This window comes from Megalobrama amblycephala, linkage group LG10 (assembly GCF_018812025.1).
Source record: "Megalobrama amblycephala isolate DHTTF-2021 linkage group LG10, ASM1881202v1, whole genome shotgun sequence".
NCBI lineage: Eukaryota > Metazoa > Chordata > Actinopteri > Cypriniformes > Xenocyprididae > Megalobrama > Megalobrama amblycephala.
The window spans coordinates 25,533,887-25,560,204 of NC_063053.1; the positions used below are offsets into that span (position 1 = coordinate 25,533,887).

Consider the following 26,318-nt stretch of genomic DNA (forward strand, 5'->3'; position numbering starts at 1 on the left):
TCCTTATCACAGTTTTGCACATTTAACAGACAGCTACAGCTACAATACTCTACAGTATAATATTATGTTTCTTGATGTCTTTGTGTCTGTGGATCCCTGTAGTGTTCTAGGACACTCACTGGAGCTTGTGTAAAGCTTCATTACCACTGCACACACAGCTGGGCTGGCAGTCATACACAAAGCCTGTCTGACAGAACTGAACTTTAGGTTGAGTCTCACGCTCTGAGCTTCATGCATGAACCAGTTGCTGTATTCCTACAGCTCTGATTCATAACTGTCTGAGCACACCTATATCCAATCCACTACTGTACAGTGTATCTACTCGGCTATCAGTAAAAGTGGAAAAAGAACAAAAAAAGTATTTTATAAAGAAAAGATTAATTTTAGCAGGTTTATATGAAGTAATAAAAAACAAGAATACATATCCATTTAATTTAGCGTATCTTACCTGTGGGTGTGGGCAGACTTGGTGACTCTCCCAGCACCAAGCGAACTCTCTTAGCATGCGTTTTGCCCTGGTAGTGCGACTGAGCCACGATGGCAGATGTGAAGAACATGTTACAGAGCGTACAACATTTATTTCTGTCCACCTCATTCTCTGCACTGTCCTAAAAAGAGAGAAATACAGGACATATAGAATATGCATAGTTTACATCCAAGGTGGAAAATCATTAATGCATATAATGCATTTATGAAAAAAATATCAGAAACGTACATTGAAAGGTGGATATTGATGTTTTGAGGTATGAATAATGAGTCTAATAAAAATTTCAATCTGCAGAGTGAAAGAATCTCTTGCTTAAGTGATTTACCATTTGCAATTAATTACATTCAATACATAACTACATCATTTCTCATACACAACTATTAAAAAAGGTGCAAACATCTTTTTGCAAATGAATCATTTTGCAAATGAGGAATATAACAATTGTGGAAGCAGTAACATAAGAAGTGCTAAAATACAATGTTCTGAAATTGTTCAGATTTTTTTCAGATGGACATCAAGAAAACAAACAAATAAAATATTCAGCCAGTGCTCTCTGGCCATCAACAACTGATCAGATGTACTTTGGATTACAGAATCTAACAGTCAGATGTTTTGAATATTCATATGTCAGTAAAAACGAGCACAGACAAGTATGATTACGGCCACATTGTGTGTGCTGCGAGCTGATGCCAGTGGCTTGAACTGTCCTTCTCGTCTCTGGAGACTGGACTGTGGATTATGGGGCCACTATCAATTCTAGCACAGACGGGGCCCTTGGCATTCTCCCAACCCCCCACTCTGAGTCAGGTCCAGCAGGAAACAGGTCAGCTTTAAGTAAATCAGGCGAAAAAAGCAGCCAAGAACTGTCCCAGTTCACTGACCTGCCTTTCAAAGCAACAATTCAGCTTATCATCTCTTATAAACACAACAAAGTCAGTTACTGGAATGAGCACAGCAAACACTCCTTTAGAGCATCCTCAGATCAGTGATTCCCAGGCAAGGAAATGTGGACCCCAGGGGATATTTTAGCAGGTTGCATGTGAGGTACTTGGAAAGATGTTGCCTTTGTAGACCTACATAACAGAAAAACCTTCAAATAAAAATATTAGATCTGTCTAAAGATACAAGAAATAAATACATAAATAAAAGTAATAAATAAATAAAAACTAATATTAGCAATAATTGCTGTTGTTAACAACAACAACAACAACAACAAAACATGTATGTATGCATGCAACTGTCATTTCTATCAACATCAATTCCACACGTCCTGATTTTGCCAAGTTAGATGTGTTCCTGGGTCAGCATATTTTGTTGATCCTGGAACAACATTCCTGTCTGAAAATCTAATGCTAACCAAATCCCTACTCCTAAACCTAACCCTACCCATAAGTTATCCCTAAAATCAGAGGGAAATTATAGGTGAATAACAGATGTAGAAACACCTGACCCTGAATGTAAGCCTAAACTTGACATAAACTCTAATTGTCCCTAAAATCTGATTGGTTGATTGGTTGCACTTGGTGAAATCAGGTTCCCTTTCAGTCAGTCTCTCAGGAGGTAGACTGACGAATTGGGAATCTCGCCAGAGAGACCAATCTACTTCGAGTGAAAACTAAACGAGCCAATGCACATTGGCATGCGATCTTTGCATCTGACTGCCACGCCTAGCCGCGTGGATACAAATGAGCAGCAGGTGCAAGCGCATATCAGCTTTTCACTTCAGAGCCAAGCGGTTTAACTGTTTTCTGCTCCACAAATCTACTAAGAGTATTTTCTTAAAGCCAGTTCTTTTGGAAGAAGCCTCTTGTTCGTGTTGGTGTCACAGCACTTCAGCGTTGGTCGAGATCTCCCGAGCACTTCAAAAAACTCATGTGTCTCATGTGTCTGGACATTAAGCACGCTGAAGTGGCACTCGTGGATGAGTCATGCATGTTCCCACTGCGGGAGCATGGCCATCTCGGAGTTGTGGTCATGGCTCCAATACTTCAAGAGAGGTGGGGTTCCCGTGCCTCTGCCTCGATTCTTCAGCCAGTCGCATGAACCTGAGGATCATGTTGAGGAACCAACTAGAGGTGGGTAGAGTATCCAAAAACTGTACTCAAGTAAAAGTACAAGCGCTTATAGAAATATTTACTCAAAGTAAAATTGAAAGTAATAATCTTAACTTGAGTAAGAGTAAAAAAAAAAAAACTACTCAAGTAGCTAGTTAATAGTTATATACACTATATATATATATATATACACTGCCCTCCAGAAGTTTGGAAACGCCCTAGAAAAGTGTGGTTTTGGACAATATTGGCATGAATCCTTTTTAATTTTTGATAATTTTGCACTGATAAGGGACAACACAAACTACGAAAACATATTTTATTACATAAACAGTTTATACATAGAAAAAAAAACGATTCCTCAAAATATCCACCATTAGCAGGTATCTGACCTAAACTGGGTTCTAATTGGTTCATTGTATTCTAAACTTAATTGGCAAACAATTGTTGAAGCTATTAAGGTGTGCTGACCCAAAAATCTTTTACAAACCTGGGCCAAGTTTAAACCAGTAACCAGGCATCACAGCTGGCAAAGGGGCATGTCTGACTTTGACATGTATATATTGCCATTATTATGTAATCAAAATGAAAATTATTATTGCTGGTCTTCAATGATAATGTCAATTTACTTCAGTGTATTTGCACCAAAAAATGATAAATATTTATGCTGAAAACCATACTTTGCCAGGGGTGTTTCCAAACTTTTGGAGGGCAGTGTATATATATATATATATATATATATATATATATATATATATATATATATATGCAACAAACACAGAAGTGAGAAGCATTATTTCTGGCATCTGTAACCCGAATATCATTACATGTCCTTTGCTTTGTATAATAATAACGTATACAGCTACATTTGAAAGAAGAAAGAGAGAAAACTCTTTACATGTGCTCGTGCTCATAAACGCTGAACATCTGAACACAAACAATAATCAAATGCACATTGACGGATCTTCTTCCATCTGTTCTCCAAAATGTAATCAAATGTATATTGCTGCAGAGGCATGTAAACTGGTTAACTCTGTCTACGCAAAGGCGTTAATTTTCAAGACGGACAGGTTATCGGCACCACCACTGCGCAATAGGTAGGCTACCCACAGATTACTGCGGGACGGTGGGTGTTCATTTCATACTCTCTGAACAATAGTAGCTTAAATAAAGATATATGTCCAAAAAAATATATGTCCAGCTGATTTTAAGATGTTTTGGAGCGGCTCAGGTAGACCTGTTTGCCTCTCCAAAAACCTCCCACTACCAGCTGTTTGGAACCCTCAGCACGGACGCACTGGCACACAGCTGGCCCCGGGGCCTATGCAAATATGTTTCCCCCAGTGAGCCTACTTGCACAGACACTGTGTGAAGTCAGGGAGGTCTTGCTAGTTGCGCCCTATTGGCCCAACCAGACCTGGTTCCCAGAACTGATGCTCCTCGGAACATTCCCTCCCTGGCTCATTCCTCTGAGGAAGAATCTACTTTCTCAGAGATGGGCCACACTATGGCACCCGCGTCCAGACCTCTGGAAACTCCATGTCTGGACGGGACGCAGAGGTTCAAGGTGACCAACCCCAAGAGGTAGTTAACACCATCACTTCGGCATGAGCACTGTCTACGAGACATGCTAATGCTTTGAAGTGAAACCTGTTCATTGAGTGGTGTTCGAACCAAGAGACCCCTGAAAATGTTCGATCAGAGCCGTGCTTTTCATCCTGCAGCAAGGGTTGGAGCAAAGGCTGTCTCCCTCCACCCTCAAAGTTTATGCTGCTGCTATCTCGGCATATCACTACCCCATAGGAGGCAAATCGGTTGGGAAGTACAGCCTGGTCATCAAGTTCCTTAGAGGGGCCAGAAGGTTAAATCCTCCCCGGCCTCCCTCCATACCCTCTTGTGACCTCACTCTGGTGCTCAGAGCACTTCAGAATGTCCCATTTGAGCCTTTGCAGTCAGCAGATCTAAAGGTTCTGACTGTGAAGACTTTGCTGTTAGTTGCACTGGCCTTTTTTTCTACGAATCGTGCCTAGAGTTTGGGCCGGCTGACTTCAGTGCCTATCACTCCCTTCAGGGACCAGGTGGTGAACCTGCAAACGCTGCCCCCAGAGGAGGCAGACCCAGCCCTAGCTTTATGAATGTATGTCGACCGGACACAAAGCTTTAGGACCTTAGACCCCCTCTTTGCCTGTTACGGAGGCCAGCAGAAGGGAAAGGCTGTCTCCAAGCAGAGGATGGCCCACTGGATAGTGGATGCCATCACCTTGACTTACCAAGCACAGGGCGTGCCCTGTCCACTCAGGTTGCAAGCTCACTCTACCTGAAGTGTTGCATCCTCCTGGGCGCTGACATTTGTACCCACGCAGCTAGGCATGGCAGTCAGATGCAAAGATTGCATGCCAATGTGCAATGGCTCGTTTAGTTTACACTCAAATTAGATTGGTCTCTCTAGCGAGATTCCCAATTCGTCGGTCTACCTCCGACGTGACGTCTCCGTTCCCTCCTTCAGGGAATGAGGGCTACATATGTAACTGAGACGTTCTGCATCATTTCCACCACAAAATGTTATTAAACACAACATGATGGATGAGGAGAAAACAAAACTGTTATCGACACGGTATGTACATCCACTTTTGGACATTTTGAGTCTGAAAAGTGCAATTTTGAGTACACAGAGATTGTATTAAATAAGCAAATCATATTCATATATAATACATACTTCTAAGATATTTTATAGATGCTTATATATATATCTGAAGAAATATAGCAAGATAAATGTTCTAGCAAGATAAAATCAATAGCTGCTGAACATAATTAGAATCACAATCTCAGTGAAGAGAGCAGGAAAAATGTTAAGAAGTGATTGACTGATTCCTGTTATAACACTGGAAATGGTGTTGTCTGTGTGTGAGATCTTTCCAGATTGATTTCAGAGGGAATAAGAAACAGAAAAACTGTGAGGGAAGTATGAGGGAAGACACATGGAGAGTGAGTCTAAAACAATCAGTGATGTTTAAAACATTCTTCTGTGGAGTACAAATACAAACAGCCCAATGTTTACACTGTTCTTTTAAATGTAATAATAATGAATGGGGGAAAAAAGGACAAAATAAATAAATAAATAACCCACCATAAAAACGGTCTTGTGTGCTATAAAGTCATCTGAAACTATATAATAGTTCTGTTTGAGGAAGAGATGAAAATGTTAAACTACTATTCATTTGTGTATGTAAAACTTTTTAAAGGTGCCCTAGAACCTGTTTTTACAAGATGTAATATAAGTCTAAGGTGTCTCCTGAATGTGTCTGTGAAGTTTCAGCTCAAAATACCCCATAGATTTTTTAATTAATTTTTTTAATTGCCTATTTTGGGGCATCATTAACTATGCACGATTCAGGCTGCGGCCCCTTTAAATAGCGCGCTCCCTGCCCCCCCCCGAGCTCTCGACTATAATACAGTGCATTTACAAATTTCACACAGCTAATATAACCCTCAAATGGATCTTTACAAGATGTTCGTCAAGCATACTGCATGCATGCATCAGATCATGTGAGTATAGTATTTATTTGGATGTTTACATTTGATTCTGAATGAATTTGAGGCTGTGCTCCGTGGCTAAAGCTAACATTACACACTGTTGGAGAGATTTATAAAGAATGAAGTTGAAGTTGAAATTCGCCTGTTCTTCGGAGGTCTTGTTATTCAACTATGCCAAGGTAAATTCAATTTTTGATTCTAGGGCACCTTTAATGATGAAGAAAATGACTGAATTTCCCTTTAACATTGCGCTAAACTTCTCCTTTTATGTTCCATAAAAGAAAACAGAAGAAACTGAGGAAAAAAAAAAAAAAAAAAAACGACACAGTTTGTAACCGTTTGAGTGAGTAAATGACGACATATTTTTTTATTTTTAGTGAGCTGTTGATACTGCAAATAGCATCTGCTCGATCTGAATCAGACATTTAAAAATAAAACTGCCATATTTTCTTTCCAGAGCAGAGAAAAACTTTGGCTCAAGCATGTTGTGTCAGACATTTTCTTCAGTCTTAGGCCAGGTTTGTTTCTGCACATTCTGCTCAACCGTCAATGCTGACATTTCTGCACTTAAATAGAGGTGCAAAGCAACACTCAGGGGGGACGCTTCATCAGCAAAATGTCTGTAAAACAGCAGTCATGGAAAATCTGAGCTGCACTTCCACTGCAAGGTGTGATGGCGAGAGACTGTTTCTCTTTCTATATCCCTCTTTCGCTCTGTGGATATTCTGTCAAATGACTATCCAGACATATCTCTCTCTCCCTTGGGGAAGCCATCTCGTTGACTTTCAGTGCCCGTGATGAAATCTTTATTGGTACTGACAGCTCTGTTCCTCCTCACCTTGTTCACTTTTGCTTAATGTTCTTCTGACTTTTGAGAAGTACATAGCATTTTTTTTCCCTAATCAATGTTTTTGTCTAATGTTCCAGTAGTAATACAACCTACACTACTGTTATATATAAGGTTGGCGTCAGTAAGATTTTTAAATTTTTGAATGAAGTCTCCTGTGCTCACCTAGGCTGCATTTATTTGATCAAAAATACAGTAAAAATAGTAATATTGTGAAATATTACTTCAATTTAAAATCTGTTTTCTCTTTTTAATATATTTTAAAAATGTAATTTATTCTAGTGATGCAAAGCTGAATTTTCAGCAACACTCCTTCAAAGCAGATGTGCTGCCTAATATTTTTGTGGAAACTGCAATACTTTTTTTTTCTTTGATGAATAGAAACTTCAAAAGAACCGCATTTAAAATACATTTTTTTGTCACTTTTGATCACTTTAATACATCCTTGCAGAATAAATGCTCTAATTAAAAATAATAATAATAATAATAAACATCATTAAAATTATTTTACTTTTTACATTAGAAAATTAGACTTTTCTGTCATTTCTGTCATTGTATAATATAGCTCTATACTCTTAGTGCATGACAACCAATGTCTTATCAGTTTCTATTTTTTAATTCTCTAAGGGATTTTACGATAAACATCTGAGACTGTAGACACTAAAAAGAAACAGCTGAGAACATGAGTCCTCTGAGCTCTGAAAGAACAACCAGTGAGCGATACAATGCTCCTCTGGGTCCTGTCCTACAATATCATTATAAAAAACCCAAGCCCCCATAGTCACATAAAACAATACTTCTAATGTTTAGTGTGATTGAAGTTGATGTATCAGACCTTGCAATGACAAACACGGGGTCAACTGTGCTCTGCTTTCATATTTATTACAGTAAAATCAACATTTCAAGGTGAGGCCAGCCATATATATGCACAATCTCCTTCTGATTGCACCTGTTTCTAAAAAAAAAAAAAATATATAATATATATATCTCAGCAAAAATACAGACTTATTTTCTATGCCTTGGAAGCTGGCTGGCATGGGTAAAGTAAAAACAGTAATTTTGCAAAATATTATTACAATTTCAAAAGAACTTTGAAAATTGTTAATATATTTTATAATGTAATTTATTTCTGTGATGGCAAAGCTGAATTTTCAACATCATTACTCCAGTCTACAGTGTCATGTGATCATCCAGAAATCATTCTAATATGCTGATTTGGTTCTCAGTTATTATTCATTATTACCATCACTAAATTATTACTAATGGTTATAATGTTGAAATCAGTTTGAACATTTATTTGAAATTGAAATCTTTTGTAAAACGTAAATTAAGTTCTTTACAAATTAAAGTTACATTCTCTTCCCTGATAGGGAACCATCTTGGACCAGAAACAAACCAGTTACCAGATGATCAACCCAGTTACAGATGGATCGTAGAAAATGGAAGTCAAGTATTATTCTTACAGTTCTCATGAATTGTACCGTGAACAGGTACAGGCACCGTGCCTGCATGCACTGTGATGTTACGCCAGAAGTGCTGCATACTGGCACATTTGAGTGAAATGTGAACCTGTTCTCATTGCACACAAGAGCAGACTCTCTTTTACATGTCTGGACCAGAGCGGTCGTCTCAGAGCTGTGGTTATGTGTGTGTGTTAAGGGACCAGAGTGTTTGCTGTCACCAAAGGAATCATACAAATAAGTTCTAACTCCATGGCCAAGTTCTGTTTCCCTGAGCCCGTGACCTGATTCCAGCAAGCTGGCCAATGAATGTGTGTGTTCTGACTGCTGTTTGCAGGAGAGGTGAGTGTGTAGCTTTCTCTCCGCTCACAGGCGTGTTTTCTCATTGCGTCGTTGTTCCACTCATGTAAACAGGCCTTCTGCAGCTCACTGTCACAGCTCAGGCTGCGCTCATCATTGTATGCGAGTGTGTGCATCTATTATGATGTGTGCATGCAACTATTTTCAGTTTGTTTTGGAAGCACAGGCACCGTAAACACACTGTGTAAAGGGCTGGGTGATGTATAAAATATGTTATACCTCTGATAATTTTGCACAACATCATATCTATTGTTAGGGATTCAAAATATATCAGTGCCTTATTGGTTTAATTATTTTTTTTTAATTATTGGCACCGTTCAAAAATATGAGATCAGTACGATTATTATTATTATTAAACAAATTAACAATTGATCAAAGCTGACACTAAAGATGGTTACAAAAACTATTTCAAATAAAATCTTTTTTTTTATTTGTTTTATTTCTACTCATCATAGAATCTTGAAAAAAAAGTTTGTTTCCAAAAAAAATGTTAAATTAAATATAAACAACTATTTTCAGTGCTGATAATAATAAGAAATTAGCATATCAGCATATATATTTATGCTGATATGCTATATATAGGTTAATCTTTAATAAGTTAATCTTTAAAAACACTATTCATTTAGTACCACTGTTAAACACAATCTTTAGCAAATCTCATTTATCTCAATTATTATCCATTTTCCATACTGTACATAATTAAAATGGATTTTTAAAAATTTATTTAGACAAAACACTATAGAACTTTAAAGGTGCCGTAGAACGTCTTTTCAAAAGATGTAATATAAATCTAAGGTGTCCCCTGAATGTGTCTGTGAAGTTTCAGCTCAAAATACCCCATAGATTTTTTTTTATTAATTTTTTTAACTGCCTATTTTGGGGCATCATTAACAATGCACCGATTCAGGCTGGGCGGCCCCTTTAAATCTCTTGCTCCCTGCCCCCGCGAGCTCACGACTATAAGTGCAGTTATACAGTGCAAAAACAAAGTTCACACAGCTAATATAACCCTCAAATGGATCTTTACAAGATGTTCGTCATTCATGCTGCATGCATGCAACATTTGGATGTTTACATTTGATTCTGAATGAGTTTGAGGCTATATGCTCTGTGGCTAACGGGCTAATGCTACACTGTTGGAGAGATTTATAAAGAATGAAGTTGTGTTTTTGAATTATACAGACTGCAAGTGTTTCAAAATAAAAATAGCGACGGCTCTTGTCTCCGCAAATACAGTAATAAACGATGGTGACTTTAACCACATTTAACAGTACAATTGCAACATGCTAATGAAACATTTAGAAAGACAATTTACAAATATCACTAAAAATATCATGTTATCATGGATCATGTCAGTTATTATTGGTCCATCTGCCATTTTTCGCTGTTGTCCTTGCTTGCTTACCTAGTCTGATGATTCAGCTGTTCACAGATGCAGACGTTAATACTGTCTGCCCTTGTCTAATGCCTTGAACATGGGCTGGCATATGCAAATATTGGGGTCATACATATGAATGATCCCGACTGTTACGTAACAGTCGGTGTTATGTTGAGATTCGCCTGTTTTCCGAAGGTCTTTTAAACAAATGAGATTTATATAAGAAGGAGGAAGCAATGGAGTTTGAAACTCAACATATGTCATGTACTGAACTCTTGTTATTCAACTATGCCGAGGTAAATTCAGTTTTTGATTCTAGGGCACCTTTAATATCGGCCATGTATCGGTTATCAGCCATAACATGAAAATGATCACATCAGCTCAATATTATCATTATGTGAGTCTTAAAGTCAGGACACTGAGAAAACTGTTGCTTTAGAGTTTGAGCTGTTTGTTTGAAATAAAAGTTCATCTGAGTGAAACAAAATCATCCTTTTAATTTTATTTAAAATTATCAGGATATAATTCTTTTAAAAACCTATCAGGGCTGCAGTGGTGCTGTCGTGGCCTAATGGTCAGAGAGTCTGACTGGTAACTCGAAGGTTGTAGGTTTGATTCTCAATACCAGCAGGAAATGACTGAGGTTCCCTTGTGCAAGGCACCAAACCCCCAATTGCTCCCTGTGTGCCACAGCAAAAAGAGGAGACGGGACAAATTTATGAATATGGGTTACCATACTTGGCCTTTTTGGGGTTTCTTTGATTTTCAGTGATGTTTTTTTGAGTCCTGGCACCCTATCACTGGGTTTCAGATCGGCAGGGCCTGTGCATATGGATTGCTATGATTATTATGATCGCAGAACCAGGGCAAACATTCTTCCTCACACCTTTAGACACATGCAGTGTAATCCAATAAATAACACCGGGAAAATTGAAGCAGTCAGCAACACCTAAAATAAACCAACCAACTCAGGTGAGAAAGACCAACAGACACAAAATAAAAGGAACTCCTGCTCGATTTAATGAGTTTTTTTTTTTTTGATAACATTTGCTGCAGAAGACGAATGAAAGTCTATTTCATATTTCCTCTCAGGTTTTCATTCAAACATGCCTTTTTCTTCCTCGCCAATAACTTGTCACCTACACATTTGTCTGCGTGCATTTACATATGACCTATTTTAGGTTTGGTAATAAAAGCAAAGTGAGTGTGTGAGCATGTGTGAGTGAAGGTGCTGGTGTGTGAAGTTGTGATTATGTGTGAGCATGTGTGTGTATGTGTGTGTGTGTATGTGATGCTCTGGCAGTGTCTGGTCCTGTTCTGTTGTTAACAAAGAGCATTTAATTAGGAGTCTGTTTATCTCTCTCTTCCACTCTCTCATTCCTCTGTTGTAACGTTGGGAAGGGTGTGAAAACAAACTAAAAATAAGAGCCCGAAGGAGGAAAGTCACAGAGGCACATTAATTCTGCCTGTGAAAAGTGGAATACAAAATATAGATTTAGAAAAATTGAGGAGAATAGAGGACGAGACAAAAAAAAAAAGACATTAACAACAACAACAACAACAAAAAACATTCTTTAACATGCTTTAACTCAGTCATTCTACCTGGCAGAGAGCCACTAAAGCAAAGAAAGGTTTTTTATATATATATATATATATATATATCTCCGAGCACCTTACCGACCTACTTTCCTCTTTTGTAGTTCTTCTGCGTGTCTGTGTACTTCTGCTTGACATTGTTAAAAAAGGAAACTCAAACACTCTTTCCACAGACTCAGTGTAACTCCCTTCTGATGAAGTCAACGAGTCTGAAAAAACAAGGTGAGTTTTAAGAGGTAACTGAAAACGCGACTGAGTGTTATTCTCAGGGGTGGCTCAGCTTTTACATGCTGGAATGTCGCTGTTATGGAAGCCTGTTGTCACCTCAGTGAAAAAAATAAATAAAAAAGGTAATGGTAAGACAAAGTTTGTACAATCATGAAACTGATTTCGGACAGACTTCAGAGGCAGCGTAACAGTTTAATGATCTACTGCAAAAAAGTGAGCTTTGGTGAGAACTAAACAAATATTTAATTACTACAGTAGTAATTTCTCACTAGAAATGACATCAGAAGTGGAAAGCGTTGGTCAAAAACATACATTTACACACAAACTGACCAGAAACTGCAACTTTCAGATGTCATCTTTCTTTTTCTGGCTCAGCTGTCACCGAATGGAACGCACAGGATTGTGAGATATCAAAGGCAGCGAAGGATACATCTATGCTGCCTTCAAAAATCGATCAGATGAAGGTATCTCAGGAGGATATGAAGCTAACATTGGATTCGGACGTGCCTTGATGCCTTCCTACCTTGGAATGTGTCCTCCGAAGGCAGCATTTTTACGGAGTTGGTGCTGTGGTCTGAAGCATGTGTGATACACACAAATTTTGATTGGCTACCAAAGTCAGGTGATTTCACAGGCTTGCCAGCAGGGTATATAAGGCTGATTAGAGAGAACGTCATCAGCTTCTTTGTCTTCAGGAAGCCGTTTGTTTGTGTGAGAGATATAAAACACCAGATGATACACATGATACTGTGTGTGTGAGAGCGGAGCATGCTCAGTCAGCCTTTGAGGGGCTCAGTTCCCGCCTCATTCTACGGCTTCTTCCGATCTGGCAGAGAGCATGTTGTTGGCCTAATCTAGTTCAGTGGAACCAGAAAAGGTGGAATCTGACTCAGGCAGACTACTTAAGCGACTCCTCATGGGTCATAAACATCTCGCTCCAGTGAGCCTTCAATTTCTCCCCAATCTCCACAATGAAATGGTCAAGTCGTGGGAGAAGCCATGGCTCGTGTTCATGCCCCTTCAGCAACCAGTTCTTCAAAAGTAAAGGGGCTGGCGGACACGGGTATATGAGGATGCCCCGGATTGTAGATTCTCTTGTGAGCTATCTTTCTCCCGGTGCGGCATCCATATGGAAGGCTCCAGCATTGCCACTGAAGCCGTGTCAGACTACATCTTGGCTCGATGGTAAGGCCTATGTGTCAGTGGGCCAGGCTGGTGGGGCTTTTCACACCATGTTGGTGTTGCAAGCCTATCAGGCCGATTTATTAATGGATCTCAATCTGGGCAAGGGATTATCTCCAGGTGCAATCCTGGAGTTCAGCTGTGTGATAGACCTTGCCCTCCGTACTATCAAGACGACGGCCTGTGCCGTGGGCCGCTCGATTGCTGCCATGGTCACCATGGACAGGCATCTATTGCTTAACCTTTAGGGGCAAGGAGTAGGAGAAGGCTTCCAACTTCATGCCCTGGTGTCACCTTCCAGACTTTTCGGCACCTCTGTTGAGACAGTGCCCCAAAAGGTCAGGCAGGCGAAGGTTAATTCAGCTGAGTTTGAGCGATATATCCCCTGGCTTGGTTGAGGTACATCCCCCATTTCTGACCCTAGCTGGAGGAGAGTGAGTGTCCGGAGAGTGTTGCTGCCTGTGCTCCACCTCTGGAATTGTGTGCAGTGTGAAAAAAGCCTTTCTTAGTTCATAAGACTTAATGAGTTCTTAGTAAAGTTTCATGCAAATATCTACCTCTCCATATGTTTCCTAATAAAATCCCTAAATGATCTTAAAATGTAATTAAATGAGACAATTATTGACATACCATAAAAGTACAGAGCTATATAATTGGATAGCATATCTCAGATCATTTGATCTTGAAGAAATTTGATTAGAAATGCTTGAGTTCATATTAAGATCTCTGACTTTTGATTGTAGACTTTGGTATCTTGGTAAGTCTGGGCACAGTTTGAGATCTCTTTTTTAACTCCAGAGGAGACAATTGAGATTATTGCTGTATTTGTCTCAGGAAAAAGCAGGAGTTTCAATTTGCTAACCATTTAAACATTTCTGTCTTAGGGAAACAATTGAGAATATGAAGCTCTGTTCACAGTACATGTCTTTCTTAGGGGGAAAAAATCGATATAAAAAGAGATCTCATGTGTGATTTTTTTTTTTTTTTCCTCTCTCCTGTGTGAGACGGCATTGACAGGGCGCACAGTGTCTCTGACTGATTCCAGACTGATAGATGAGCAAATGTGAGAATGATCTGCTTCAATCCATCTATTCTTGACAGTACAATCTGAATTGAATTGTAGGGATGTGTGGAGTGGACAAAAGAGTTGTGAAAGTTTCGGTCAGTGAAAAGTTGTCCAGCATTAGTTTCTTTAGTGTTTAGTGTTTGTACTTTCTTCAGCTGTGTTTGGTTTTGATTTGAGGCCCGTCAGCATTGCTTCTCTCAAACGGAGGGCTTGAAAGAGCCAGTGCAGTCAAGTGTCTGGTCCAAGAAGAATTATTCATAAACAACCACACTAATGAGCTCTATATAAGAGCAAAGACCATGATTCAAGCAAAAATGGTAGAGGGGAGGTTTGGTTTCTCTCAATGCTGAATGTTTCATAGAGTTATAAACTAACATCTCCACCCCTCAGAGACCCTTCTGAAAGCAATTACAAGAGCTCAAGCACTTCCTAACCACTCAAAACAACCTGTAAGAATCAGTATGTCAAATCATCAATCCGCCCTGGGATCATTAAGATGTTTTATAGTATGTTCAGAGCTGCCAGAAAAGAATAAAAGCCCTAAAACTCTTTATCTAGTGGTTTATAGCCTCTCCAAGTTGTCTATCTGCTTCCTAACAGTTTGTGTTAATCATGGCTTAATTCAGAGTTCATGAAGACATTAGACGACTGCTGTGCCGGTAATTTACCTTTTGAAAAAATGGAACATTAACATTTTGTCTCTGAGGAGTGAAAATAACAGAACAATCAAAGCTCAGTGTCTGTAATCTCCACTGCCCTCATTTAGCATTTCACTGCAGACAAAAAAAAAAAAGTCTCTCGAGGTTAATCAACAAGTATATAGTAACAAAATATATAGCAAGAGTATAAAATGAATGTGAAAAATGAATAGCATAGCTCAGATATTTTGATGAAAAATATTTTAAATCTCCGACTTTTAATTGCAGACTTTTGTATCCTTTTTACTCCTTTTGTATCTGGCCGTTAAGAGAACTGCAGCCAGCAACTTACTGCTCATGCTCGCACTCGTGTACACGTAATGTACAACAGACTGAACGGGATTCCGTGCCTGAATATACTCAAAGTGAAGTTGTTTTTTTGTTCTTAGCTTAGTAAAGTAAAATACTGTTAATGAACATTCTAAGGCTGTCCGCACTGTTTAGTGTTATTGCGCTTTCTCTCAATAACAAAATAAACACAACAAAAATGACAGCGGTGAGAAAACGGCAGTTAAAAAAGCATCTGATCATAGCGATGTGGATATGTTTGCACCAGCTCTTCAGTTCACCAGCAACATGTCGACAGATAGCATGATTAAAATTACACTGTTATAATAGTTGATTATAAAGTAGCCTATATGTGATCTGGCATATGTGAGACTGTAGTTTGAATTAATCCCATTTCTTTGCATGATACATTGACATTACAGTAAAGAATAACTCTTTCGACATCATCCTGAACATTGCTTTAGTTTCATGTGTCACTGAACGGAAGAGAGGATCTCAGGAGCACGCATAAAAGTCACATTCTTTTGATATTCCCAGTAAAAAATGTCAAGTCATTCACATAAAAATCTACAGGCTACAATCTACAGATCTACAATCTACAGTCTACAGGCTTTCACAAACAACCTAGGAAGTCGGGGAAGGTCTCGTTCCCACATTGGCATTAAAAAAAGTGATTAATGCATGAAAATTCTTACATATAGCCCCATTTAATTAATTGTAATAAACAGACCAAATATTTGGATTGTTATAATGGAAATAAATAAAAAGAGAAAGAAGAGAGAGAAGTACATCAGCCCCATAAATTACATGTGTATGTAGTTCAAATATGACAAAATATGACATTTATTTTAAAGAACAATAGCACAAGCACACTTTTCAAGCAAAACATTTCACATAAAAGGTTTTAAAACAATAGATCATTTGCAGATGTCATTTGGCTTTGTATTTTATTATCTAATGCAGTTAAATTGCATTAAGTGCGGTTTAGATGTCCAGATATTGTACATAAAGAGAGAAAGAGACAGGTAGTCTATAATTTGGAATTAAGTGAAATAAAGTTTTATTTTAAGAGCTTAAGAAAATACCGGATTGTCTGGTCTCAGTCTTTTGGATGGTGGTCCTCCATCTTCTGGGTGGAGCATGTAGAACAGACGCACTTTGTTGGCATGTTTCTTGCTCTGTTGTGTGAGAGAAAGACAGAAAGAGTAAGTGGAATCAACATAATGGAGATCAAGGTGTTATCACTTTAACTGACATTAATGTAAAGATCAGCCAGGAAATATGTGACCCTGTACCACAAAACCAGTCATAAGGGTCAATTTTTTGAAATTGAGATTTATACATGAATAAATAAGCTTTCCATTGATGTATGGTTTGTTAGGGTATAGGACAATATTTGGTCGAGATACAACTATTTGAAAATCTGGAATCTGAGGGTGCAAAAAAATGAAAATGTTGAGAAAATCACCTTTAAAGTTGTCCAAATGAAGTCCTTAGCAATGCATATCCACTCACAAAAATACATTTTTTATATATTTACAGTAGGAAATTTACAAAATAACTTCATGGAACATGATCTTTACTTAATATCCAAATGATTTTTGGCATAAAAGAAAAATCAATAATTTTGACCTATTGTTGGCTATTGCTACAAATATACTCGTGCAACTTATGACTGGTTTAACTAGCATCAATTGCTTTAGTAATTTTGACGCATGCTGACTCTACTGAAAATATTCAAAATAAACTTTTGATTTTGTAAGAGTTTTTTTGTGTGTGTGTGTGTCTGCAGAACTTTTGAGTTTGCTTGTTCACTTTTTAATGATTTGTAGTGGCTGTGCAGGTCTGTCAATCATCTTACATATACAGTATATATTCCCTAAGATTTTCCTCCACTGTCAAACTGATTTTATAAAAGATTTTTGTATTGATTTTTCAAACATTCTGGTTTCACGTACAAACTCCATTCAAACTTTGTTTTTATCAGCTTTTGGGATTTTTACGGTTGGTTTGTTATCAAAAATTGTTTTGATAACACTTTAGTTTAGGGTCCAACTCTTACTATTAACTAGTTGCTTATTAGCCTGCATATTACTAGAATGTTGGCTGTTTATTAGTACTTATAAAGCACATATTAGTGCCTTATTCTGCATGACCATATTCTACATCCCCCAATTCCTCCCCAATACCTAAACTACCTTACTATTAATAAGCAGTAATTAGGAATTTATTGATACAAAAGTAGTAGTTAATAGTTAGTTAATAGTGAGAACTGAAACCTGTGATGTGTTTTTTTTTTTTTTTTTTTTTTTTTTTTTACTAAAAATTGTATATGTATGTATATTTTTTCTTATTTCTTATCTGCATTGAACATTGAACTGCTGTCTTCTGTTACTCCACCCAAACATTTTTATTATTTCATAGGAATCTGAGCATACCAAAGTGTTTGGCAGTCGCTTCAACTTTGAAAAATGCATGTGACTGCTTAGCTTTCAAAACATTTACAGCCACACACATATCAAATAGTCAAGGTGGGCCAGGAAAGCAAAGCCCCAGTGACCTTAAAAAAAAAAACTAACGTTCCTGCTATAAGGTGCAGTAATATCTAGGCTGTGAACATGATGACTGACTCTTTTTCCTTCGGGATAATAAAGCTTATCTATCTATTTTTTCAAATTATTTCACTTGCACTGCCGGTATCTCAGGTCACAGTTTTAAACCTGCCCTGATCGAATGCTACATTAGATAATAATATGAGATCTGGCCATATATGAGAGAATATGAGATGTAAAGTGGATCATGATGACAGACTCAGTTTTTTCCATATTCTCTTTTCAATATAAAACTTACAGCTGCTCTTCATTTTGTTGGCCTGTGTCAAAATGCTTCACTTCACACACAGTTTATGCAGAGCTGTTTCCTGAGCTCTATTTTAAAATACTGTTTTTAAAATTTAATAGAAAAATGAAAGGCTTGAAGTATGACATTTCAGTTCTGTCTCTTTAAGATCACAGAACATATTTACACTATCATTTACAGAGATCCGCTCCTCAAGCAGAAGTGTTTGTATTAACAGAACAGGTAAACTAAAGCAATGTTTTGTTCCAAAACCTGAGCTACCTAGATATCATTTTAAGGCATCATAGGCACACTACTGATGTAAAGGCTGTTTCAAACAGTAAGCAGAAACATTACATTGCCTTATAAGAAATCTCCCCCTTTTCTTTTTTATTTATTTATTTTTTCATTTTTTGGGGGACCAAACATAGGATACATACAATATTGTATGTATCCTTCCTTACTATTCAAAAGATTGAGGTAAGATTTTTAAATGTTTTTGTTAAATGTCTCTTATGCTCATCTAGGCTGAATTATTTGATCAAAAATACAGTAAAAACATTAATATTGTGAAATATTACAATTTGAAACAACTGTTTATTATTATTTTTACTCCAGCCTTCATGTCACATGATACTCCAGAAATCATTCTATGCTGTTTTGGTGTTCAAGTAACATCATTATCAACTTGTGCTGATTAATATTTTAGTGGAAACTATGATATTTTTTTCAGGATTCTTTGATGATATATACACACACACACACACACACACACACACACACACACACACACACACACACACACACACACACACACACACACACACACACACACACAAAATGTACTTCTTTAGACCTGAAATATGTGATTCATATTTAATCATAGCTCCTATTTTACAATTTGTTCAGACGTTTTTGGAGATAAGAGCTCCAGGCCATCAGCAGCTGTTCAGTGTTCGTGTACCCGTCAGGATCAGCTTCATCTCGGTCAGTGCTTCGAGGATTTGCTGCTGTGTCTTATAGTTGTTAAACATAAGATAGAATTCATTATGGGTACATAAAATGGGCAATCTTTGGTCTTATTATTCTATTTGTTCCAGAGCAATATATTATTATACACATATTATACTTGTGTGCACGTGTGGTAGGACACTCAAAATGAGCTGAATGTATTAAAACATCAGTGCTTTAAAGAGGAAAAATTTCAAAGAAAAACTATTTCTGAAATGGTAAACTACTTAACCTCACTAACTGACTAATTGGTCTATAGCACTGTGACCCCTCTCTAATTAAAATGACTATTTTATTTGTGGTCTATGTATTTTGCTTATTCGTTTATTTAGCTTAGTAACATATACAGAAAACTTAGTTTGAAATCAGTTGTGAGCCAAATCTCCCGTTAGCTTTATGTGAAGAGCTCTGTTTCTGTGGTGTTGCTGTGTATGTTCATATTAGTCACTTACAAGGTTCTGTTTCAGGTAGCTGTATTTGTGGGCAGTATGCAGCAAGACATCTCATTAGTTTTTGGAGCGTAGCCACATTTGCATAGACAGGCAATCAAACCTGGACAAATTGTTAATGCTCTGATAACACTGTGGGTTTAAGATGAATAGCTTGAATTTGTAATGTAATATGCAATATGTTTGATATTAAAAAAAATGGAATGTGAGCATCTGTGGGTATTAAGCAAGTGATTAATATAAGTTTAGACTAAGAACAGATTGCAGGTGAGTTCTGCTGGTTCAGGAAATGGCTTGGATGAAAACGCTGAGCATGAAGAATTTCAGTTTTTAATATAAGTTTAAATTTTAGACATTTTGATGTGCTTTTGTAATTTATATTTTATTTAGCTTTCATTTATTTTTATTTCAGTTTTACAGTTCAATTTTAGTACTTTGACTTAAACTTGTTTTATTCAAATTATTTGCATTTTTTAAGCTTTTTGTCTAATAATTATATTTACAATTTCAGCTTTATTTCAGTTAACGATTTTTAATTTTTCATAGTTTTAGTTTTGGCAACAATAACAGCACTGGCAAGCCTACACTGTAAAAAATGACTGTGATTTTAACAGTAAAAGACTGTAAAAATGCTGCGGTGAAAAACTGTCAATTGGTTTACAGAAAGTTTCCGTACTATATACGGTGAATAACTGTAATAGATCTAATGGTACATTTAATGTAATTTTACAATAAAATACCGTTAAATTAACAGTTTTTGGAAGTGAAAAATAACAATTCATTGTAAAATTTACAGTGAAAAACCATAAGTTGACATTCTCACAATTCCCTGCGTGACACTTCACATTTGATATATTTTCGTTGAAATAACTCTGTTTTTTCTTAGTTTTTCTCATTTTTTTCTAATCAGTTATGTACATTGGGGTTTTATGTTACTTCTAATGTTGTTAAATTAATGTTTATTGCATTTTTAAAATTTCATGCATGTTACCATGATGGTGTTTAGTTTGTGTGTGAATGACACTGTGTGCACCTTCTATATATTAGTATTGTCCTCCTCAGCTTGTGGAAAAGCTGCTTGTGATGAACTTTGATTCATCATGTGACTCTTATCACCACTGTGTTTGGTGACTGTCAGTGTATTATAAAGGTACAAAACAGATATTAGTACTTCATTAGGTTGGTAAATTAACATTATATCAGTTAATAAAATACGTTATTTTACCGTAAATTTAACAGATTTTTTTTTTTACATTGCTACTGTATTTTTTACGGTAAAGTTCTGGCAACCACAGCTGCCGTTTTTTTACCGTAAATTTTACTGGGATTTTTTTTACAGTGTAGGTATAGCTGGTTTTACATGGTTTCTATGTGATTTAGATGGTTGGTTAACATTTTTACTACTATGGATGTTCAAAACATATCCAAATTGAGTAGTCAGTGAGCAGAGGTGTAAAGTACTTGAGTAATTTTACTTGATTACTGTACTTAAGTATTATTTTTGGGGATTTTTACTTTACTTGAGTACATTTAAAAATCAGTACTTTTACTTTTACTTGATTACATTTTTTGAGAAAAAAAGAGTACTTTTTACTCCTTACAATTTTATTTACAGTCAAAAAGTACTTATTTTTTGGAGATCACTTCATTCTATTTTCTTTTGCTATTACCAAACCAATTGAATTGCGCTGATGACCAGTTTAATTTAATGGTTATTTATTCAATGAGATTCATTTTCACATTCCATGAAATTGGTCAGACATGTTCATTGGTCCTTTGGAAGTGACGACATGTTGCATCAATTACCACAATGCACAGCACCTTGACCTCAAAGAATATACACTAACAAGAAGCAACACTCAACAGAATGTTCCATTGCAACACCTGCGCCAGCAGCGGCCTTGTATTTCCGCCATTTTGGGGTGAAGGCGACTTGGCAGTCCACTAGTTTCTATGGCAAAATCAGCTGCTTTGTTAAAAAAAAAAAAAAAAAAAACTTTTTCACAAAAACTTTTTGCTCTCAGTCAGTTTGGGTTAAAACTCTTTAAAAGATCTAGTATTAGTATTAGACTTATAAACACTGAATTAATACCGACATATGAAATTGAAATTATGATATGCGTCAGAAAAATTGGGAATGTTGGACAATAAATATATGAAAATAACAGCTTGATTTTGCAGTGTTGTCTAATGTCCATTGAAGCAAAAGTGTCCAAAAGTGGGAATTATGCGATAATGGACACAGCAGATCATAAGATCATTATGTTTGTAGCGTGATCCATTAAAACTTACAATATAGCTTATTTCAGTTCAGATCTAGATATTATTATTATTACTCCACTAGGTCTGAAATATATTGTTCGCTGCAAACATGATGATCTTAAATTAATTAATTCTTAATTTACTATTAATAAATGTGTAAAGTTTCATAAAATGAAAATGCTCAATAAAGTAGGCTAACTACGTTACCTCAGATGGATGAATGGTTGGATTCCACAACTGGTAAAATAAAACGTATATAAGACAATACAACATTTACTGTAGGAGCCATACAATTTACTGGTGACTTAATTTAAAAAACTGTTCTATTGCGCTTCTGATTTGGCAGTGAAATTCACAGATTTGGGGTGCATAAGATGTGAAGGATTCAATGGTCCAGTTAATATTTTCACCACATAATGGTGGCCGCGCTACCGGAGCGCCATCTAGTGACTGTTGCCTAAAAAGTATCAGAGTGTCGCCTCTTGGGTTCTAAGCTCTTTGTTGACCTGGAAATTACAGTGGGTACGGAAAGTATTCAGACCCCCTTAAATTTTTCACTCTTTGTTATATTGCAGCCATTTGCTAAAATCATTTAAGTTCATTTTTTTCCTCATTAATGTACACACAGCACCCCATATTGACAGAAAAACACAGAATTGTTGACATTTTTGCAGATTTATTAAAAAAGAAAAACTGAAATATCACATGGTCCTAAGTATTCAGACCCTTTGCTGTGACACTCATATATTTAACTCAGGTGCTGTCCATTTCTTCTGATCATCCTTGAGATGGTTCTACACCTTCATTTGAGTCCAGCTGTGTTTGATTATACTGATTGGACTTGATTAGGAAAGCCACACACCTGTCTATATAAGACCTTACAGCTCACAGTGCATGTCAGAGCAAATGAGAATCATGAGGTCAAAGGAACTGCCTGAAGAGCTCAGAGACAGAATTGTGGCAAGGCACAGATCTGGCCAAGGTTACAAAAAATTTCTGCTGCACTTAAGGTTCCTAAGAGCACAGTGGCCTCCATAATCCTTAAATAGAAGACGTTTGGGACGACCAGAACCCTTCCTAGAGCTGGCCGTCCGGCCAAACTGAACTATTGGGGGAGAAGAGCCTTGGTGAGAGAGGTAAAGAAGAACCCAAAGATCACTGTGGTTGAGCTCCAGAGATGCAGTCGGGAGAAAGTTGTAGAAAGTCAACCATCACTGCAGCCCTCCACCAGTCGGGGCTTTATGGCAGAGTGGCCTGACGAAAGCCTCTCCTCAGTGCAAGACACATGAAAGCCTGCATAGAGTTTGCCAAGATGGTGAGAAATAAGATTCTCTGGTCTGATGAGACCAAGATAGAACTTTTTGGCCTTAATTCTAAGCGGTATGTGTGGAGAAAACCAGGCACTGCTCATCACCTGTCCAATACAGTCCCAACAGTGAAGCATGGTGGTGGCAGCATCATGCTGTGGGGGTGTTTTTCAGCTGCATGGACAGGACGACTGGTTGCAATTGAGGGAAAGATGAATGCGGCCAAGTACAGGGATATCCTGAATGAAAACCTTCTCCAGAGTGCTCAGGACCTCAGACTGGGCCGAAGGTTTACCTTCCAACAAGACAATGACCCTAAGCACACAGCTAAAATAATGAAGGAGTGGCTTCACAACAACTCTGTGACTGTTCTTGAATGGCCCAGCCAGAGCCCTGACTTAAACCCAATTGAGCATCTCTGGAGAGACCTAAAAATGGCTGTCCACCAACGTTTACCATCCAACCTGACAGAACTGGAGCGGATCTGCAAGGAGGAATGGCAGAGGATCCCCAAATCCAGGTGTGAAAAACTTGTTGCATCTTTCCCAAAACGACTCATGGCTGTATTAGATCAAAAGGGTGCTTCTACGAAATACTGAGCAAACGGCCTGGATACTTAGGACCATGTGATATTTCAGTTTTTCTTTTTTAATAAATCTGCAAAAATGTAAACAATTCTGTGTTTTTCTGTCAAAATGGGGTGCTGTGTGAACATTGAGGAAAAAAATGAACTTAAATGATTTTAGCAAATGGCTGCAATATAACAAAGAGTGAAAAATTTAAGGGGGTCTGAATACTTTCCGTACCCACTGTATAACAGTCAGTGGAAGAAAATGGAGGAAGTCAAAAATCAGCCACAGAATCAAGAGCACCCATGGCCAACAGTTCATCTGATGATGAAGATTTTTTCGCTTCTTTGAAACAGACAACACATGAAGCCAGCAAAGAGTTGGATGGATATCTGGCCTGTGTTTCAGACACCAGTGTTTCAGGCACTGCAGGATTGATTTTTAGCCCCAAAAGAGCTAGGCCTGACACTCACAATTTTGAAAATCAACTTCTGCTTAAGTTAAATCCGAGGTTTTGCAACTTTGAGTAGCATGTTGCATACTGGCATTGGGTAGTAGTCTTATAGTTTGATGATTAAATACAATTAAACACAAACAGTTCTGAAGGAGGATAAAACTTTGTATGTGGTTCATTCACTTCATGTTTTTAGAGATTAAAAGCTTAAACAAGAATCTCTAGTTTTCATTCTTGCTGTTACTTTTACTTTTTTAATACTCAAGTACAATTTTAATGTAGTACTTTTTTACTTTTACTCGAGTATGATTCTGGACAGATACTTTTACTTTTAATTGAGTAAAATTTTCACTCAGTACTTGTACTTTCACTTGAGTAACATTTTTGAGTACTTTTTACACCTCTGTCAGTGAGTTGTCTGAATGATTAGTCAGTAAATAGGTATAAAATGGTTTTCTGAGGCTCCTCGTTTGATTTATTAATATTCATAAGAAATGTTCATGAAAACTGTCTTTCAATATGTAAGGAATGTGCACTAGTTTAATCTAAAACATGATTTAATAATTTAGAAAGTCTTTCATCAAATGAACTCCAATTGGGTATTAGAAACACTGGCATCTACAGAATGTTTTGGATGCACAATGGATTGTTTAAATGTTAATTAAAAAGTATTAAATGAAGAAAATAGACCCCTATGAAAAGTTCAGCAGTCCCAAACCAAAACATTGTTTGAAATTTGTTTTTGAATTTGTCACAGAAGTAGTGATGCTTAAGCGTAAAGGGGATGAATTTAAAGATGAAGCTTCTCAGCAAGGTTTTAGTGCGCTTGACAGTCTGTCAGAACGCTAAATCCCTCTCAGAAAGATAGTCTCGAAATGTATCCCCTTTAAAGCACCACAGCTAAAATATTAAATCTCTGAAAATATATCTGCCACTGTATAAACTGCATACTGTAGCAAGATTTCTACTGGTGGACACATTTTTACCATTCCACAGTACATACTGGCCTACACAAATTAGAGTATGTGGAAGGAGTGTGAGTGAATTAAAGACTCTGATAGACTTAGAGGCACAGCTGGGCTCAGGGAGAGTTTGGTGAGAGATAGAGAGATAGAGAGAGAAGAGTCTCTGTTGTCTCTGAAGCAGTTAGACTGGATTACAATGGTCCAGTGAGGAGCTCAGTGCTGAGAAAGAATGAAAGGAGCCGTTGATACACACAAAATGAGGTAAAGATCCGACACTGAGGGAGCGAGGCAAAATTTGGTCTGGGAGAGATTTGATTTGAGGTTTTAAAAGGAGACAGGGCAAATGATACAGCTATTTAAAATACCCCAAAAAGTTTTGTAATAGTATTTGAATGATTTGAAATTTTACACAGTGCCAGTAGTGCATGAGCAGTATGTTCATTTGGCAATAAAAAAAAAGTGTCTGAAAGTGGTTGAGATTTTTCTATACTGCTAATAACGTCAAACTTTTTGATCCCTTTGCAGTATAATTATATGTAATTCCATGTATACAGATCCATTATACTTTGTGAGAAAAAACTAAAACAAAATTATTGGCTTTTATATTGTCATTGTGATGCCAAAGCAAATTACTAAAATTTTATCTGAAGAATATTTACCTTGTGTTAAATTGACAGCATATTTTTTCCTAACCACTATATAAGTGATGTTAGATGTAAAAAAAAATATTTTTATTTTTGTAATGTCTTTTTTTTACATTAGTATAAAACTGAGAGGTCTCTCCAGCCATGCGATATTCTACCAGTATCGGCATGTATTGAGTGTGACGAGCAGGGCGGGCGAGAGCCGTGAGGGAACGGCACGAGGCCGGTGACGCAAGTGATAACGAGCATCACCTGGGAGGCGCACCGGCCTTGAGTCTCTCACGGAGGAGCTCCGGGAGCATAAAAGGAGGAGCGACGACAGTGAAGGACGAGAGAGGACCAGGCCTGGATATTATTTTATGTTTTATTATGTTTGTGTGGTCGGCAGACGTCCGCGAGGGTCTGCCGGCATTACTTTCGTTTTGTATTTGTTTATTTATATATTAAAGTTTTGTTGAACTTTTCGCCGGTTTCCGCCTCCTCCTTCCCACATCTACAAACCGTGTTACATTGGTGCCGAAACCCGGGAGGAAGGAGGAACATGCTGTCGGAGAGCCCTCGCTACTGAGGGGGATCGCGGTGCTGCGGAGTTCGGGCAGCGTGGGAGTGAAGACCGCGAGAGGCTGCCCGATGCGGTGGTACTG

The 26,318-nt window shown here is 37.5% G+C and overlaps 1 protein-coding gene across 3 annotated transcripts in view; it reads right to left on the bottom strand.

Moving 5' to 3' along the window:
* zgc:171482 (zinc finger protein) overlaps window positions 1-26,318 on the bottom strand; it is a 128,173-nt gene that overhangs the window by 63,445 nt on the left and 38,410 nt on the right. For all 3 annotated transcript variants that reach the window (XM_048205562.1, XM_048205561.1, XM_048205563.1), the window contains 2 exons: window positions 16,261-16,353; window positions 449-608 (listed from right to left, as the gene is read on the bottom strand). In XM_048205562.1, coding sequence (XP_048061519.1) covers window positions 449-608; window positions 16,261-16,353 — 253 coding nt within the window. The remainder of the gene's footprint in view (window positions 1-448; window positions 609-16,260; window positions 16,354-26,318) is intronic.